At 39.8% G+C, this 17,590-nt stretch overlaps 1 protein-coding gene across 1 annotated transcript in view; it reads left to right on the top strand.

The window, feature by feature from the left end:
* Positions 1 to 17,590, top strand: part of Pde9 (phosphodiesterase 9) — a 190,588-nt gene that overhangs the window by 146,088 nt on the left and 26,910 nt on the right. The window contains exons 5-7 of the mRNA XM_076308050.1: positions 8,151 to 8,275; positions 11,703 to 11,910; positions 15,868 to 15,982. Coding sequence (XP_076164165.1) covers positions 8,151 to 8,275; positions 11,703 to 11,910; positions 15,868 to 15,982 — 448 coding nt within the window. The remainder of the gene's footprint in view (positions 1 to 8,150; positions 8,276 to 11,702; positions 11,911 to 15,867; positions 15,983 to 17,590) is intronic.

Below are 17,590 nucleotides of genomic sequence, written 5' to 3'. Positions count from 1 at the left end.
TTCTACGTGCGCACACGGTTCAACCTAGAGCGTTATGTGTACAACGGGTGTTCGAGTGGTTCATGAATATTGGAACGACGCGGACATCGGGATTATCCTAGCACCAGTTTCATTTTTTTTTTTTTTTTTTACCAAGCTCGACCGCGCCTTCGGCCGGTGTTCCATTTCTTGAAATCTGTCGCGACTCGGAGAAGATAATAAATCTCGCCGCGAGAATTTTTTCGAACACGCCCACCGCCGAAAGAAAGTGGTGAATTTCCGAGCGCGAAATTTATGGAGGAGAATTTTTTCATCGTTCACCTCGATCGAGCCAAACTTACGTCTTCCTCGTCGATTTTCTCGCAGTTTTTTGCTTCATAATATAGAATATTCGTTCCCGTTATATTATTTATTACAAATAGTATAACAGTGTACCGATATTGTCACGAATGATGTACGCGTAATAAAGAACGTTTGATTGAAAACTATGAAGATTAATACACGATGCGTACACGCGTTTACAGTGGGGTAGCAATTGTGCGTAAAATAACTGATCGCGAAGATTGCAATTAATAAAGAAACGGTTCAGTCTTAACGCACAATTTCACGACGCACAATTGTGATTATTCAGATACTTCGAGTACTCACTCCGACGCAAAGTTAATCGTTACAATCGCGAATAAATATTCGTAGTCGAATTCTCCGGGATCTAATAACTTTCTAAAAATCCTTTCGAAAATACGCTTCGTCACGTTTTCCAAGCCGCACGAATCATTTTCCGGGAATCTCCCTCTATCGTATCGTTTCCGTTCACGGTAGGGTGTACGCAGAATTTTTTTTCGACCGAACAGGAACAATTCGTCGTAAACGCGGACGTTTTCGTTGAACGGTGACAAAGCGGAAGCGAATTCCGCGGGATTTTCTAAATTAACGTGACGCAAAGGGTGGCTCGTGGAGCCGGTGTGAAATATTTTCCCACGAGCGTTCTACCGCGCCGTCAATCCGCTTTCCTTCGATTTCATTTCAGTTTCAGCCGGAGGAAGCGGGCCACCGTGGGATTTTATTCGGTAAAAGAGCGCCGGTTCTCTCTCTCTCTCTCTCTATATATATATATATTTTATTTCATATTTGTTCCGGGAGACGAATCGAAAGGTTCGTCGAGAAATTTGTTTTCCCTCGGTTCGAGAATCGACGCATCGCGAGAGCGAAATAAATAGAAGAGATTCGCGCGAATGCGCACTTCGTTCGGCGAATCAAACGGAGGGAATTTAATTAGGGTGTAGGTTTCGCCGAGTGTTCACGTTTTCCGTGTTCTCCCCTCCCTTTTCGTGTATTTCGCGAAAACGTCGGTCGGACGTCGACAAAAATGAAAGAGCAACAGCTGAATTTTATAAATGGACCTCGTGTGACGTACGTTGGGAAACTCATTTTTCATCGGGGGATCATGAATCTTTTTCTACGAATACGGAAGCGTCCGAGCACAACCGCGTCCCGTCGAATCGATAACTCGAACGACGCGGAAACTTTTGTCTTTCTTCTCCGCTTTCTTTCGGCGCTTGGCTTGAAAAAGCCGCCATTAGCGGTGATTCTTTTTTCCTCTTTCGTTCCACTCTTCCCTTGTCGTTGCCTCGAAGGAAGAAATTGGATCTCCCGCGGTTGAAATTCATCCACCGTGCTTTCGAAGTTCAGAGCGTTCTTTCTCGTTCGAGCGATGTTTCGAATGGATATTCGAGAGTTGCTTCGAAATATCCATCGAACGAAATCCCGTCTTGCGTAAAAACGAAACGATTCGCGTAAAAATAACGTATCCGTAAAATAAATTACGCGGAATCTGACGCCATTCGGTTCGATTCCATATAACGAGGGAGAAAGTATATTTTACTTTGTACGATACTACTATGTAGAGATACCGTATACGATACTACTATGTAGAAGTATTATACTCGTACATGTAGATAACATATATGATACTACTATGTAGAGATACTATATATGGAGATATCGTATACGATACTACTATGTAGAGATACTACATATGCAGATACCGTATATGATACTACTATGTACAGGTACTATATATGTAGATACTGTATACGATACTGCTATGTAGAGATACTGTACATGTAGATATTCTATATGATAATACAATGCAGAGATACTGTATTTCTAGATACTGTATATGTTACTGCTACGAAGAGATACTGTATATGTAGATACAGTTGCGTAGGAGTTTCAATTAAAAGCGATTTATTGTTTACGTGGAATGCGTGCCGGGGTACGAATTTAATTATCGAAACGTTTAATAATCATCGAGGCAAATAAACAACCTCGACAAACGCAAAAATGAAAGCTTCCAAATTATAAAGTAAACACCACGTGTCGTGATAACGGGAGCGTTCGAATTAATAAAAATTATTGGTAAACGCTACCGAGTACCGGTACGTAAAACAAATATCTGTTAACGAGATGTATAGGTAGTGATGGCCAGTGTAACGAGAGAATGAATTTTTATGTACCGTTTATGTAAATTATGGCAATCACTCGCGGATCAAGCACGTACCTTGGACCGAGAAAAACAAAAATGAACAGCGGTCGGTGTCGTAAACTTTGTAAAATTAAAAAGTAACTTCGTCGTAAAACGGTGGCGTTAAAGTAAAAAGTTTAAGATAATAAATGAATGTAATTCTGGGCTTTATCGATGGTGAAACTTCTAACGTGCACCGACTTACATCTATCAAACGTAGTTTGAAAATTATATAATTTAAAGTTTAAACGCGATTATGCAAATGTGTTTTGTTCGTGTTAAAACGAACTTCAGAATGTTTCATAATTTTTTATAGTGACGCGTTAAGAGAACGACTTCGATGTCTGGAAAGAGAGTAATTCTTCCTAAAGTTTTAAAAGTTTAATAACGACGTTCGAATGAATTCTTAAATGCGAAAGAAATAGGTGTAATCGGTATATTTTTTATACAACGAATGAAACGGTCCGCGGTAATTTGTCACATCGTTCAAAATTTAGACAAATTTCACGATAATTCGTGTTGTTCCGCAACAATGCTCGTGGAAAATCGTACAATCGAAACAGCGGACGATTCGTGACGATATAACGAATGTAAAGTGCGCGATAAATGTTTTTCGAGTCGTGTACAGATCCCGATAGACTTTACTTTCAACCGTTGCTATATTTCAACGCAATGAACGTCGTAATAAATTTAAAAAGCAATGTAACACGTTTCCACTGAGAAATTACTTACTTTATCGAGTAATAAATTGCCAACAATATCGACTGGCTCAGTTTTCCACACGTCAACGCGGAAAATATTTCCGACGATGTATCGTTCAACGAAGAAAGTATACCGTTGGCCCGTGAAATTGCGTTACATTACTCCGATAAACAGGCTATAATGTGTCGTGTATTGAAACATTGTAACGGTTTGCACGAAGCAACACCGGTTGCGTGTTTCGTGCACGCGAACGTGTGACAAATTTTCAAGTTAATTTCCTCGAGAAAGAACCCACGATACGAAACGAGCTGCGTTTTCGTTTTCTTATCGGACGAGAAGTTTTCTTTTATTGTTCGTCGCGAGCAGTAACGGAAGAGAAAGTGGAAAATTCGCTGCGAGCTATGATTCCTTTTGAGCGTTTGATTCTCTTATACAGAGGGAATACGTAGAATCAACGAAATCCGAACACGATGTAACTCGAGATAAATTATTCTACGTATTTAGCGAACAAATACTGTATAAACGGACACTACATATATAGTATCTCTATATAGTAGTATCATACGTAGTATCTACATATATAATATCTCTGCATAGTAGTATCATATACAGCAGCAACAAATACAGTATCTCTACATTGTATTATCATATACAGTATCTACACATACAGTACTCTACGATATACTGTATATAAGGTATCTACATATACAGTATATCTGCATAACAGTATCATATACAGTATTTCTACATAGTAGTATCGTATACAATGTCTACATATATAGTATCTCTACACGGTAATATCATATACGGTATCTCCATATATAGTATCTCTCAATAATAGTATCGTATATGTTATCTACATATATAATACTTCTACATAGTAGTATCCTATATGGTATCTCCGCATAGTAGTATCACATGTACAATCTACGTATATAGTACCTATACAATAATTAAGATATATTTTCTCCCTCGTTATACCGAATCGAACCGAGTGGCAGATTCCGCGTAATATTAATCGCGAAATTCACGGATACGTTATTTTTACGCGAATCTTTTCGTTTTTGGTGTACCTCGACGGCGGTCGAGTACATAACCGTGCGCGTTAATTCGAAACGGTAAACAGAGTTACACCGCGAAAAATAGCGTGCCGATTACCGTGTTCGCGATACCCGTTGCAATTATTTAGCAGGGCTCCGTTACCCGCTGGTTCCGTTGTTTATTATTTTCAGCGGGAACGGAAGTACATATCGATTTATTACAGGTATAAATCTACATTAGAACGCACACCTACGAAGCGATGATTAATTGTTGTCGACCGCGCGCGCGTTCGCGCCACCATTACTCATTGAGAAACGTGTTAATCCCCTATAATACAGCGCCGGGAATATTTTCCAGTCGTCGTCGTCGCGCAGCATTCATCAGCATTTCGCTAACTCGCCCGTCCACGGTCCTGCAGCCTCCTGAAAGTGGAATAGTGTGTACGCAGCAGTTGTTAAATGGTAATTTCATTTGGCGCGCCGTGGGATTTATGCGGTTGTTCTTCACTCGCTGTTAGTTCATCAAGCCACGGCGAGTTTGCCCGGCGCTGAATTTATGGAATTCAGCCTTCTGAATACGATTAAGGGCAACGATTCGAGTCGACGGTGCCCTTTGTCGCTTTTCATTTTTCTCCTCCGGCGAATCACGAGTTTGAAATTTATTCGACGCAATGGCACCGCGCGTCAACGCCGGACAATTTTAGTCCCGTGTTCACGGTCTTGCCCCGGCTAATAGATCGTGCTTCGCCGATGCATAAATTCACCGCCTGGTGCTCGATGCAATTGCGATTAAAACGAGATCCGACCGCACGAATTTTATAAACGAATCGTCGCGAGCCGAGTAGCCGCTCTTCGCGATGTTCAATTCGAGGAAGAAAATGCGCAGCAACCGATAACACGAGACAACCGAGTGAACCTATTATTTGGGGAAATAATAAAGAATGTTACGAACGGATGTCTGCTTTCAACGAGGCATTTCGTATGGTACCATTTTCATTCTAACAAGGGAAGAACATTGTCCATCGGGTTTTCACGTAGTTTTGCAGGATAATAGACTACGAGTCGCTGATAGGATGCGTAGGATAGTAAATGTGGATACTCGATCATTTTTAAGCTACGAGTAATCGAAATTTGTTATATTTCGATTATCCAGACGATTGTAGCGTTTTTAGACTTATTTATACCGGTGTAGACCGATTTAAAGAATTTGTTCGAAATGATCACCTCTTGATTGTAGGCACGCAAGAAAGATCATTGTTAACGGTAAAAGCAGCCTCTCTGATTTTTGCTATCGATTCATTGCGTATACTTAGATTTTCCATCTAAATGCATCTTTGTTTCGTGCAACTGAATAAAAAAGAAAGGTCAATGGTTAATCTTGTAGATGCAAAATACACAAATCACAGAAATTTACATCTCGAAAACGATCAAGTGGGTAGATTATTAATCAGGTTGCGCTTGCGTTTGCAATTGCTAATTAGAATTGTACTTTGAGAGATAAACACTCGCTGGTCCTCGGTACTAAATATTTCGTAAATTATTAGCCCGTCTGTACCCACAACTCCAAATATCTGCTAACTTAACAGGGAAATATAGGTCGCGATACATACGAAAGTACGTGATTTCAGTATACAATGGCTAAGATTGTATTGAATATTTTCATTAGCAGAGAATACGGAGAAAAGCATATTTAACCCAGTTTTGTGTCGAATTTAATTCTCTTTAGGATTTACTTGAAACATTACCAAAGACTTTCACAAATGACCAATACGTATCGAAGAAACTAAAAACTCCAGCACTATCCATAAACATATAATAACTTTAAAATTCCTTTGAAATTTAAATACAAAGTCTCATTGTAAACGTACACACGCACGTACATTTATTCGAGAAACAAATTTTCCTTTTCTTCTCTTAACAGTTCTCTTAACGTTATCAGTCGATTTTGAAAAGTATTTTATCGTAAAAGAAACGTTTACGAATTTCCTCTCGGTTGAAATACTTTCCTTTCTCATGGGTCTGGAGGTATAGTAAAAGGACCTCGAGGAAGGTAAAAATCTATAGGACACTTCGAACCTCTTCTCACGAGTAATATATCCTTACTTTACCCTTACTTTCGATCTTTTAGTTTTTGTATCGAGGAAAGTTGCACTAATTCGACGCACATGGACACGCGAAAACTTTGTTCGCACACGCGTGAAAATACTTCACGTCGTGGACAAAACACGTGTCGTTTCCACGTTGATCGTTTCCGGTGTCTTTTGCGCAAACGCGCACGAGGGTTCGAGTAGGTAGCTCCTGGCGCTGAATTCGTTTCGTCATCGGTCGAAAGTGGAGGGAAATGAACGTTATGGCTGTCATCCCGGCATTGTGTCTCCGTGTGGCAGTAATTGCGCCAACATAATACACGCGTTGGCCCGAGTTACGCGTAACCGGACGGTCCGTTTCGATTATGAATAAAACATGCACTTATAAAATGCTGTACTCGCGCAAGTTACGCTCGATGTAACCGAAAGGATACACCGTTTCGCGCCGCGACATTTGAATAATGAGCCCGGTCGGTCGACCGGGTGAACACTTTCGGGTGGATTTTCACGTAATTTCGTTCGTTTTTTCGCGCGAGAACGTGACACGCTGATGGCACGATCTACGACTCCAAACGAGCATTCACCATAGTCTACAGAATACGTGTACAAGTAGCACCGTAATGGAGGCACGTTTCCTTTTTTACGACTTGTACCCCAAATTAGGTCTCGACGAACCGCGTAAAAAGCAGTCCTCTTCTTTTTCGAAAACGAGTGGTTTGCAAGAGCTACAAGCTACAAGCTACAAAGTTTCTCCGAATACAGAACATCGAGAACTACAATTCGAGAGAGAACTAATTAAAAACACACTTTGGAGGCAAATGGTCTCGAAGGTTTGAATTTTGACGTTCTTGTGTAGGTAGAATAACGGTGTTAGTTTATTGTACGGAGAAAGGTGCGAAATGGTCTTCATTTTTTCGTAGTGTGTATATATATAGAAAACAAAGATATATTCGCAACAATAATAATTTTCTCGAGGTTTGAGTCAAAGAGATCTAAAAAGTACAGGAGTAAAAATAAGAACGAAAGTAAGAATACAGAAATAAAGGGAAAAATTGATAATTAGAGAATGGTATAAATGAGAAATATAAAGAAAACAGGTGCAAGTGGATAAAGATAAGATATATTAACTCATCTTGGGTTTGGTATCGTAATGTAACTTGTGATCAAATTTGAAACGAGTAACAGGAGCTACTTCTTTTAAGTATGAAATCCGTAACTGTTGTCGCGTTAGTCCAAGGACATACGGATATGGTAATCCGATTTGATGATCTCGTTTTGCCAACGATCCGGCAGAAATTTCAACAGGCTCGAGTTTACAGTGAGTCGGGAATATCAAACGTATCGATTATTGATGGTCAATTTTTTCCCTACGTATCGAAAGACGCAGCAAATGTAATAATAATAATAATAACCGATATTCGAGTCGAAAGAGCGCCGAGGTTCTTCTATTGCTTTTAAAATTCGAAATTATCCATTCATTTGTGATTCATTTTCAGTCGAATCAAGAACGATTAATAACGGAAATACCTCTCGGCAAGTGAACACTCGAATATTATCAATATGCAGACTTTCAAATTGCAAACGTTAAAGTATCGAATATCTTCTACCGTGGACCATTGTGTATCGATACGATACCCACGTTGGACTTCCATTTTGTCGAATATTGAAATGATTAATTGAATATCGAAATTGAAATCCAGAACGATTGCGAAGCTCCGAGAGGGTGGTAGCTCCGCGTTCCAGCGTTTTAAAAATATTTCTACCCGTATCAGTATTACAGTAACAACTCCATTCTGATAAATCGTGTTTCTGTTGCAGAACTCTTTAGAAATGCGGCAGAGGCTGGCCCTTTGGACATCGTGAAGCTCCGCAAAGGGGACAAGCTCTTGAACATTTCAACTAATTTGCCGACGAACACACCCGACACACCCTATGTTCTTCAGGTAACGAACCAACATCGTACACACCTGTTTCCACCATTCCGGTTCGTTTGCGTTCCTCCGAACCGTTTCTCGACGTTTCTCGTTAAATTATGTCATTCGGTGCTTCCACGTACTTCGAACGTCGTACCAACGTCGCTCAAAAAGACCGAATAGAAGCACTTTAACAAAACTACGATAATCTGACGTAATCACATCTCGAAAGTTGTTGCTACGAGACATACCTGCGCAACTCGTGTAAAAACAACGATTTTAATCAATAATACGGGGTTTGAAGCAATGGAACTTATCTACTGTAATCTACTCTGATACCTACTTATCTACTGTAATCTACTCTAATATCTACTTATATATTGCAAACTATTCTATTATCTACTTATTTACTTATCTACTACAATCTACTTTCCTATCTAATCGTCTACTATAATCTACTCTACTATCTACTTATCTACTGTAATTTACTCTAATACCTACTTATCTACTGTAATCTACTCTAATACCTACTTATCTACTGTAATCTACTCTAATATCTACTTATATATTGCAATCTATTTTACTATCTACTTATATATTGCATTCTATTCTACTATCTACTTATTTACTGTAATCTACTCTGCTATCTACTTATCTACTGCAATCTATTCTACTATCTACTTATTTACTACAATCTACTCTGCTATTTACTTATCTACTCTATAATTTACTGCACTATCCACTATAGTCTATCGTAATCTTATTCTCGCCAAGAAGGAAACGTTCGCGGAAAATTGACAATTCCTATCGCGTCGTAATATTGCCGATTTTTACATTTTTACGATTCTCGGAATCGAATTCGTTGCAATAAAACTTTTCACGATTCGTTCTAGTGTCGAAAAGAGAAGGACAATTACTACGAATGCTTTACCATTCGAGAGTTACAATTTCATGGCCAGATTCGATCGAACTGAAATCTACCAGAAATTCACTGTTTAGTAGATATTTCGTTAGCTCGATTCAGGAAAGCGAGACATTTTATTCCAAAAAGATTACTTTTCGTTCGAGATCCAAATGCACGATGAAAGTTTTGATTAATATCGCGGAGTTGAGAATGTAAAAAAAGAAACTTTTGCCTAGTTGTAATTGCACCAATATCCATAGAAATTTCACGATTCGACGATCAGAACGTTGTCACGTTGTTGCTATCAATTTGAACCGATTAAAATAAAATCTATCGCCACTAAATTGTCGCTTTAACGAATGTTTAACTCGATCAACGAGAGGTTAGTTTAAATACGGTACACTCGAGCTAGATTTTTTATTTTTCGAACTTTTGGTGGTAAAACTTCAATCAACGATGTAGAGTTCGAAGTGCAGTTTTACCATTACGGTTAAATCTCGTGAAAAATTTAGGCTTTGGTGTAAAAATTTCGTCGAAAATCGAACTTTGAAATGATTTCGCGGAAACAAAGATTAGTTTACTCGGCACAAATTATAAATTTGAATTTTCTCTTAACTGAAGTGCTCTAACGTTACACTTTAATTATAAAATAATATTACTCTTGAGATTTAAGTTTGATACACAATGGACAGTATATACTTCACGCTGTTAAAAATTGTGTGTCACTGATCGTCGAGTAACAGGCTTAATTGGTTCTGTGTTATTCGAAACATAGGATTCGTGTACCTACATTCGGCGATTGTATTTCACGATACTGAAACCCATGCAATTCGAGGCTCCAGATTCGTACGGAAATGGATACGTGGTTAGAAGGATTTACCGTAAACGAAAAAAACGATAAAACATTGAAAACACGATATAACTTTAATTACACATTTTTACTTTTCGTCCTGTTTGGAAATGCGTTAATCGTTGATTTAACGCAAATTGAGAACGAATTAAATTTATATACATATATTAACAATAATACGTAGATATTGTTCGTACGATAAAATTTCATTATGAATATTTGTTCATAATTATCGAAATTACTGCAACATTATTCAAAATAATTTAGAAACTAAACGTAGTCGTACCAGCCAATCTGTTTGAAAAGATTAAACCTATCTCCGGTTCAAGATTTCATGCAATTCAAGTACCGTATTATTCGGGGGATATTTGCATACGATTAAACTTTGAAGTGGAAGTGACCGTGGATATATAAAAGTGATGCAAATTAGTCGAAATACTATATACGCATGGTCAAATTAATGCGATCGCGCGAGCGTCAAATTCGTTCGATCAATAATTTATCGCATAACCGTACATCTCAATAATCTGATTAATATTTTGCAAGCTTAACCTTAATTAAAGATTCTATGCAGCTATCTATATTTCTTGTTGGTTTCGGACGTGTACTTTGGATATCTTCGTGCTACATTTTAATTAACTTTTCGATAAATTTCTTCGTTGTGGTAGTAATTTTTGTCAATTAGGCTCAACGATCTTCCACAAAATTTCCTAGTATTGATTTCGGGACTTCGTACCACGGGTGCGCACAATTTATATCCTTCTTGCGCAAGATCTTCGTTACTTGCAACTTTAAACGCAGATGTTAGACCTATTAGACAAATTCTAGCGATATGTATACGCGTGTGTAGGTACATAATTATATAAATATACAGATATCTAGGTGAGTAGGTATATAGGTATACATAATTATATAGATATATAAGTATATATTATATAGATATACATATAGGTATCTACCGTACACTAAGTTCTCGAAATTTTCGAGAATCCCGATATACACGAAACTCTTCGCATTTTCGAATGACGAGACACTTTCAAAGTCATTTCGAACATCTCGAGATCTCGATACTTTCGAGACCCAGCGTATCTCGACTTAATTAACCCCAACGCGACAATCCTCCCCCGCCTCCATAGACTCGATTACCCGTCGAGGTCCTTGACTAACATTTTACACACATATTCCATTGGGTTGTTCGGAAAGTCATTTCGTTCTTTTTGCTGAAAATAAAACACGATTTTCTTAGAATATACAAACATTTGATCAAATTATATATTCTCCATTTTGGAAAACAAGATGACTGTTCGAACAACCTTACACTTTGTATCCCACCTTTACACATTTCTCATTTTCTTAAAAATTCTAACTCAAAGATCTCTCAAAGTATCGTACATTGAGATTACGAAGCATCGAACGAAAAGTTTACTTCGAATAACCACCGCGATTAATGCAATTCGGGGACCGAGTGATTAACACGTACATCCAATCGTTATCGTGTTCTCGAAACGTAGATAGTTCGAAACCACGATTCGGTCGATAAAAGGTGCGGATAAACCGCGCGGTTCTGGTACAATACTTTCAGCGCGTAATCCGTTTCGTCCCGATCACCGAGAGTGCGGCAGGTTCCGCTCGTGTTTACGATACCCACGGTGTACATCTCGCGTAGAGTTTCGCGCGGTAAGACCGTGTCTCCTCTTTTCAAGATCGTCGGAGCGCATCCGGCCTCGTCGGGGGTGATCGAGGCGGAAGTGCTCTGGGCTCTCGAGAGACGCGTGGCGGCCTTGGAACGGCAACTTCGGGAGCAGCAAGAGGCACTGTACGCGTCACCGTCCTTCGCTCTTCGTGAACTCAAGCGGCAGGTTGATAGTTTCAAGAACAAGTTGGAACAGAACGACCAGCTGAACTGGCTGAGTAAGTTTTGCACAAACTTCTATACCTATTCGTGGATCCCCGGGACGCGATTTCGGTGCTCTCCGATCGGATCGCGATCCTCGTGGACGAACTCCGTTTTGGCGAGCACGGAATTATCAACGAAACGAAACCGTGGAATCGTACTCGCACGTGGATTCTTTCGTTCACGTTTCGCCTCGTGTCGTCTACGAGAACGTCCGATGGAAGTAAAATGAAATTTAGGGAGTTTTGTTTCGCGATTCGAACGTGTGAACGCCCGATTGTTTTCTCTGGCCGTGGCGCGCGCAAACACTGTACGCTCGGTGCCGCGCGGCTGGTCAAAGAACCCGAGACATGGAAGAAAAATACGAAATGGACTAATCCGAAATGTTCCCGGGGATTCGCACTCGTTAATTTTTGATCCGCGAGTTTCTCCCGCTGTCGCGTCTCGCTACGCGGAATCCATTTCTCGAGCGGTTTCTTATATTTTTTCTTTTTTTTTTTTTCTATCGAAACTTTTGCTCGAACGAAAACGATTCTAGTCGTCGAAAGAGGCTTCAAGGTCGACTGGAACATCCTACCGCGAAATCGGAGTTCCCGAGCTCTCTTCGATTCCGAAACATCGTCCCTCTATCGACAACCGACCCTTGCTCCGTTTCTTTTTCCGCGAGAACCGTCTCTCAGCGCGCTTTGTTCCCCATCGGTGTTTTCACGAGCGGTTAACGGTCCACCGAGCCAAACTTGGAGTATTTTGAAAAATCTACCGACTTCCAAAACGAATCGAAAATCATTTCGAAGCCGACCATTCGACGGAGACGATGGATATATGCCCGGATAAACAGCGGCCGAATACGCCTACCGCTGAATAAATATTTGCCCATGCAAGGAACCGTCCCAGCTATTCCTATCTTCGGTTCCTAGCCAAACGCGTATACAGGGTGGTCCAATTACTCCGTCCACCTCGAGTATCGTCTCTGTTTCGAACAATGGAAAGAATTGTTCGCACGTCGCGTGGTTCGGAACGCGATCAAGTAGCGGTAATTTATTCGCGAGACACGTGGAGAGGATTCGAAAGGTCTCGCTGTTTTTGTGAACGATGTGTCTGATTTTGATGACAGAATTCGACGGAGAAATAAATATCGAGAACGAAAGTCTCGAGATACGTATACGTTCCGAAGGCTTCCAAGATATTCTGAGAACGAAACCGTCGAGATACGTCTATCCTGTGAGTAATAGCTTCCAACATATTCTACCTCTAAAGTAGCGTTAAAATGCTGTCTACATTCTGTTTGCGTCAAAAGCGATGAGGTCTATAGCTCGACGAGAAGTTAGAAAAGACACCCGAGGGAATCGCGGAGTGTCATCGATTCTGTCCTCGTGGGAATTGTACGACTTCGAGAGATACTAGATGTGGCAATAGTTTATTTTTTATTTTTTTTTATATATATATATATAGGTGAAGGCTTGGAGGAAATTTTAAGGGTTTTCTTTGGTACGAAATGCTTAATTTTTTGCAATTGGAATTCGATGGAGTAACGAATTGTCGGAAAAGTATCGAGATTCGTCTATCTTAAAATTGAGAGTTTTCGAAATATTCGAGTACCGAGGCAATTGAATTTTTGTATCGTCATTTCGCGTGTACATGTATAGGGCGATAGTTTTAAAAAGATACTTACCGTGGGGAAAACGTTAGTTCGGCCTCTTCCCCAATAGGTGGCACCATAGACTCGATTTCCTGTCGAGATTCTTGACTAGCATTTTACACGCTATTCTACTTCGTATCCTACGTTTCTATATTTCTCTTTCTCTTAGAAATTCTAACGCAAAGATTTCACAAAATATTGTACGCTGAGGTTTTAAAGCATCGAAGAAAATAATTTCGCGACTTGAACGTTTAATATTTGTAAACGTCACCTTCGATTGTTGTACGTTTAAAAATTGTAAAGAATACGAAGCGTCGTGCGAAGTGAAACAGAACGTATCGCGTGAAATCGACGAAACTGTATTGGTCATCCCCACCGCGCTCAAGCCACGCCCTCGAGTGTCTTTTTCAAGTCGTCGAGCTATACATCTCGTCGCCTCTGATATAAATACAATACGAACAATGTTTTAGCGCTGTACTTAAACGCTCTTGACACTTTTATTTTCAAATATTTATCCAAAGACGGGAAGTTAACCTACGAATCTTCTTTACGCCTCCATCCAAGAAGAAACTGTACGCAACGATTTTTCTTATTCGAAATAAATGTGGAGATGATGTTCGAGGTGCACGGAGTTGTTAGACCATCCTATATAAACGTACAGTTTTCCCAACGAATAAACTCCAGCCTGAAATGTTTCTTCTTTCTCTTACCTTTGTTTCCTTTCGTCAAGAGGTTCAATTTTGTTCACTCTTCAGACGAGTAAACTCATCACCGCGTTTCGAGTATTGCGATAAACAGCGTTCTGGACATTTCGCGTTATTAATTTAGTTTCAGTCACCGGTGCGAGCTTTCATTTCCGCTTTTTAACGCGCGCTACCCATTCGACTTTCCATTTGGCTCTGGTCGATAGTCCCCTTTCTTCGTTTACCGCGCCGAAGCCGCATAATCGATGGAAAAATTTACGTAGAATCTCCATTATCCGAATGCGATTCGAACCTTTTATTATCCAAGAATGACACACGCTTTTGTGGATTATCTATTCTCTCGTACGAGTAATCCCTTAGACAGATGAAAAATAATTTTGATCGCGTTACACTGTCGAAACCGATTAGGAGTTCGAGTTTTTCGACAATTTTTTTAAGTCGATAAAATAATCGGACTGGTGCATAAATTACTTTATCGTTGTCAAATTGTACTAATCTTCGTTCGTTTGTCGACATTCAATTTTTAGAATTAACCTGTCCAATAATTAACAAATAGAATACTTTGATCGAAATTAATCGTTAAATTAACATTCTTTCTTGCATTGCTCGACGTATGTGTACTTTCTTTCCGAGATAAATAATTGTAAAGTATTGTAACTTTAAACGAAACTTTGAAAATATTATCGAACGTAAAGCAATTAAAAAAAAAAAAAAGCGTAACTGGATAGTACAAAGTACAATAATAATTTCATTTACCGTGTGTACATTCCATTACGTGTGTACATAGATTTTAAAGGATTAAATGCTTTTAATACCGAGCTTTAAATTCGCTCGAAAAAGTGATCCACCGATTATTTCGAACGATACAACGTAACGTATGATAAAAACTATTCGTAGTGGTCTGTAACAACGCCATCGAAACAAAAACGTACAATTCCTAACCGTAGAAATGCAGTACGAAAGTAATTTGACATTTCGAAAGGTGATGAGAGTTTCGCAATATTAACAATCGCGCACAGATCGTTTCTTTAATTTCCTTCGAAGCTAGGATCCGCGTGGATGCGTTGAAAAATGTGCAAGAACAACGCACGCACCGGAAATTACAAACGATTCGCGTATCTCTCGCGACAATTTTCAATTTCCATTCGAATTAACGTCGTGTCGTCTACACTGGACGTGTCGCCAGTGGCAATTGTTTCGCAAACAAGTTGCCAAGGGAAACAAACTCGAGGGAATCGTTCACGAGGAGAAATTAAACACGCGGTAACACGTGAACGATTTATTTAATCCGTCGATTCGACGACACGCGTTTCTCTCTACGTACACCGATGGACACTTTTACTTGAATTCGTTTTCATCGATAATTCTCGTGTTATTCCTTCCGAGCGTACAGAACGACGAAGCTCGGAGAAATAATAACCGCAATATTCTCGAGCATTCTCTCATCTGAACCGTCCTGTTTCTCTATTAGTTCGGATAATGGAGGTTCCGCTGTAGCTGCGTGGACGAACAGCGTTGTACAGGGCACGAAATCGCCTTAAGATAATGTTCCGATCGATCAAGAACGCGATTTCGACCAACGGGACGAGTCGAAGTTTCCGGTTCAATCTTCAGACCGCTGTCACTTTCAGGTTTCTACAAACAGCTTCCAGAGCCCATCTACGCGGATTCTTGCCGCAGATTGCAATATCGTCGGAAGAGTGACAGCATGAAGCGGAAGGTGCGGGAAAAGTTCCTCAATATCTGGTGAGTCAGTGGAAATTGCTCTCTTTACGGTCCGTGACGAAGCTTCTCGGTTTTTCGCTGCAATTTACGTCGAGGTACGCCTCCTCTGTATTTCGAGCTTCGATTCGATTCGATTCGATTCGTACGAAGAAAGACGCACGACGAACGATCGAATCGACGATCTCGCGAAACGAACGAAAGACGACCAAGTTTCCAGGAAATGGACGTTGGCTTTTCGAGCTTCGAGCGTGAAATTTCACTTTCCCGTACCGATGGAAACCGTTTCCTCGAAAATTGGTATTTCGTTCTGGATCGAGCGAGGCAATGGTCCGCGATCATCCCGTAGGAATTCATTTCAGTGACAACTTCGTTCAATTTACCACCGTTGAGGATCGTTTTACAGTTTCAATTTTCTAATTTGAAATTTACCGATCTTTATCCTCGGTAAGGCGGTCCCAGTCTCCAAGTATATTTCCATAACAACCTCGTTTATTGTACCGTCGCCGAGGATCGTTTTACATTTTCAATTTTATTATTCCAGACCTAACCCAAGCTTTCCCAAACGGGGAACACGAGTTGCTTTCGGTGTTAATTTAACGGGTGTCTCGGTAAATATATATATATTTTTTTTTTTTTGCAAACGTTCCCTTTATTATTTGTGACTATTTGAAGAAAAAATATTTACGAATATTTATACGATGGTCAATAGCGTTTGACTTTTGTTTCTTTAAACGACAGGTACTACAATAACTTGATGATATACGTATGAGAGTTATAGTTGTAATAAATCTTTTGGGTGTTTTCGTTTTAATCTTCTAATTGTCTCGTCGTAGCAATTTCTTGTTAGTGGGTTTGTGCGGATGTCAATTCTAGCTTTGCGCTTGTTCGTTAAACAAATAATTTCTTCCTGTACGGATGGAATGTTTAATGATTTACGTATGTCCTCGTTCCTGACACACCAGGGAGCATTTATGCGGAGGATCTTTACTCGTAAACTTTCCACTTTTTGAATATGCGATTCCATATACTGGATTCCATAAGTCCAAATTGATTTTATCGCACATCTGTATAGTAGAAGTTTGTTATTCTTACCGAGTTTGCTTTCTCGAGACATTAACCGGTTGGTAGATTTGTTTCGTATTTTCGGAAAATATAATTTCCAATATAGTTTCACGCAGGATCTTCTCTTGCTCGAAACACGCGCCATTTTCTCTGAACGAATCACAGATTTCAACCGTACAATTACAATCTCGTTTCCGATAACGGGGGTCGTAACGGTCTAACGAAAACTTGGATTCTTTTCTCGCTACGTTCCAAAAATCTACGAAACGAACGATAGAAATACTTCACGATCGCGCAATGTTCCGTTTCGAGGAAAATCCCAGGAAACGGTAACGACAAATCGAAACGATCGTCCGCAATATGATCAACGTGTTTCGACACGCGTTAAAATTACCATTTCGTTTAACCCATTATCTTTCTCAATCGGTGATCGGAGTTCGCGGCGCGTTGTATCGCGCTACAGTGAATTATGTAATTACGCGATCACGGTGTAACGGTGTATAAATTAACGGGAATGTGATCATTTCGAAGCTCGGCTTATCTTAAATATCACGAGCGTCGTCGTCT

This window comes from Ptiloglossa arizonensis, chromosome 3 (genome assembly GCF_051014685.1).
Source record: "Ptiloglossa arizonensis isolate GNS036 chromosome 3, iyPtiAriz1_principal, whole genome shotgun sequence".
Taxonomy (NCBI): domain Eukaryota; kingdom Metazoa; phylum Arthropoda; class Insecta; order Hymenoptera; family Colletidae; genus Ptiloglossa; species Ptiloglossa arizonensis.
The sequence above is the reverse complement of the archived record's forward strand: the minus strand, read 5'-3'. Positions and strand labels throughout refer to the sequence as shown.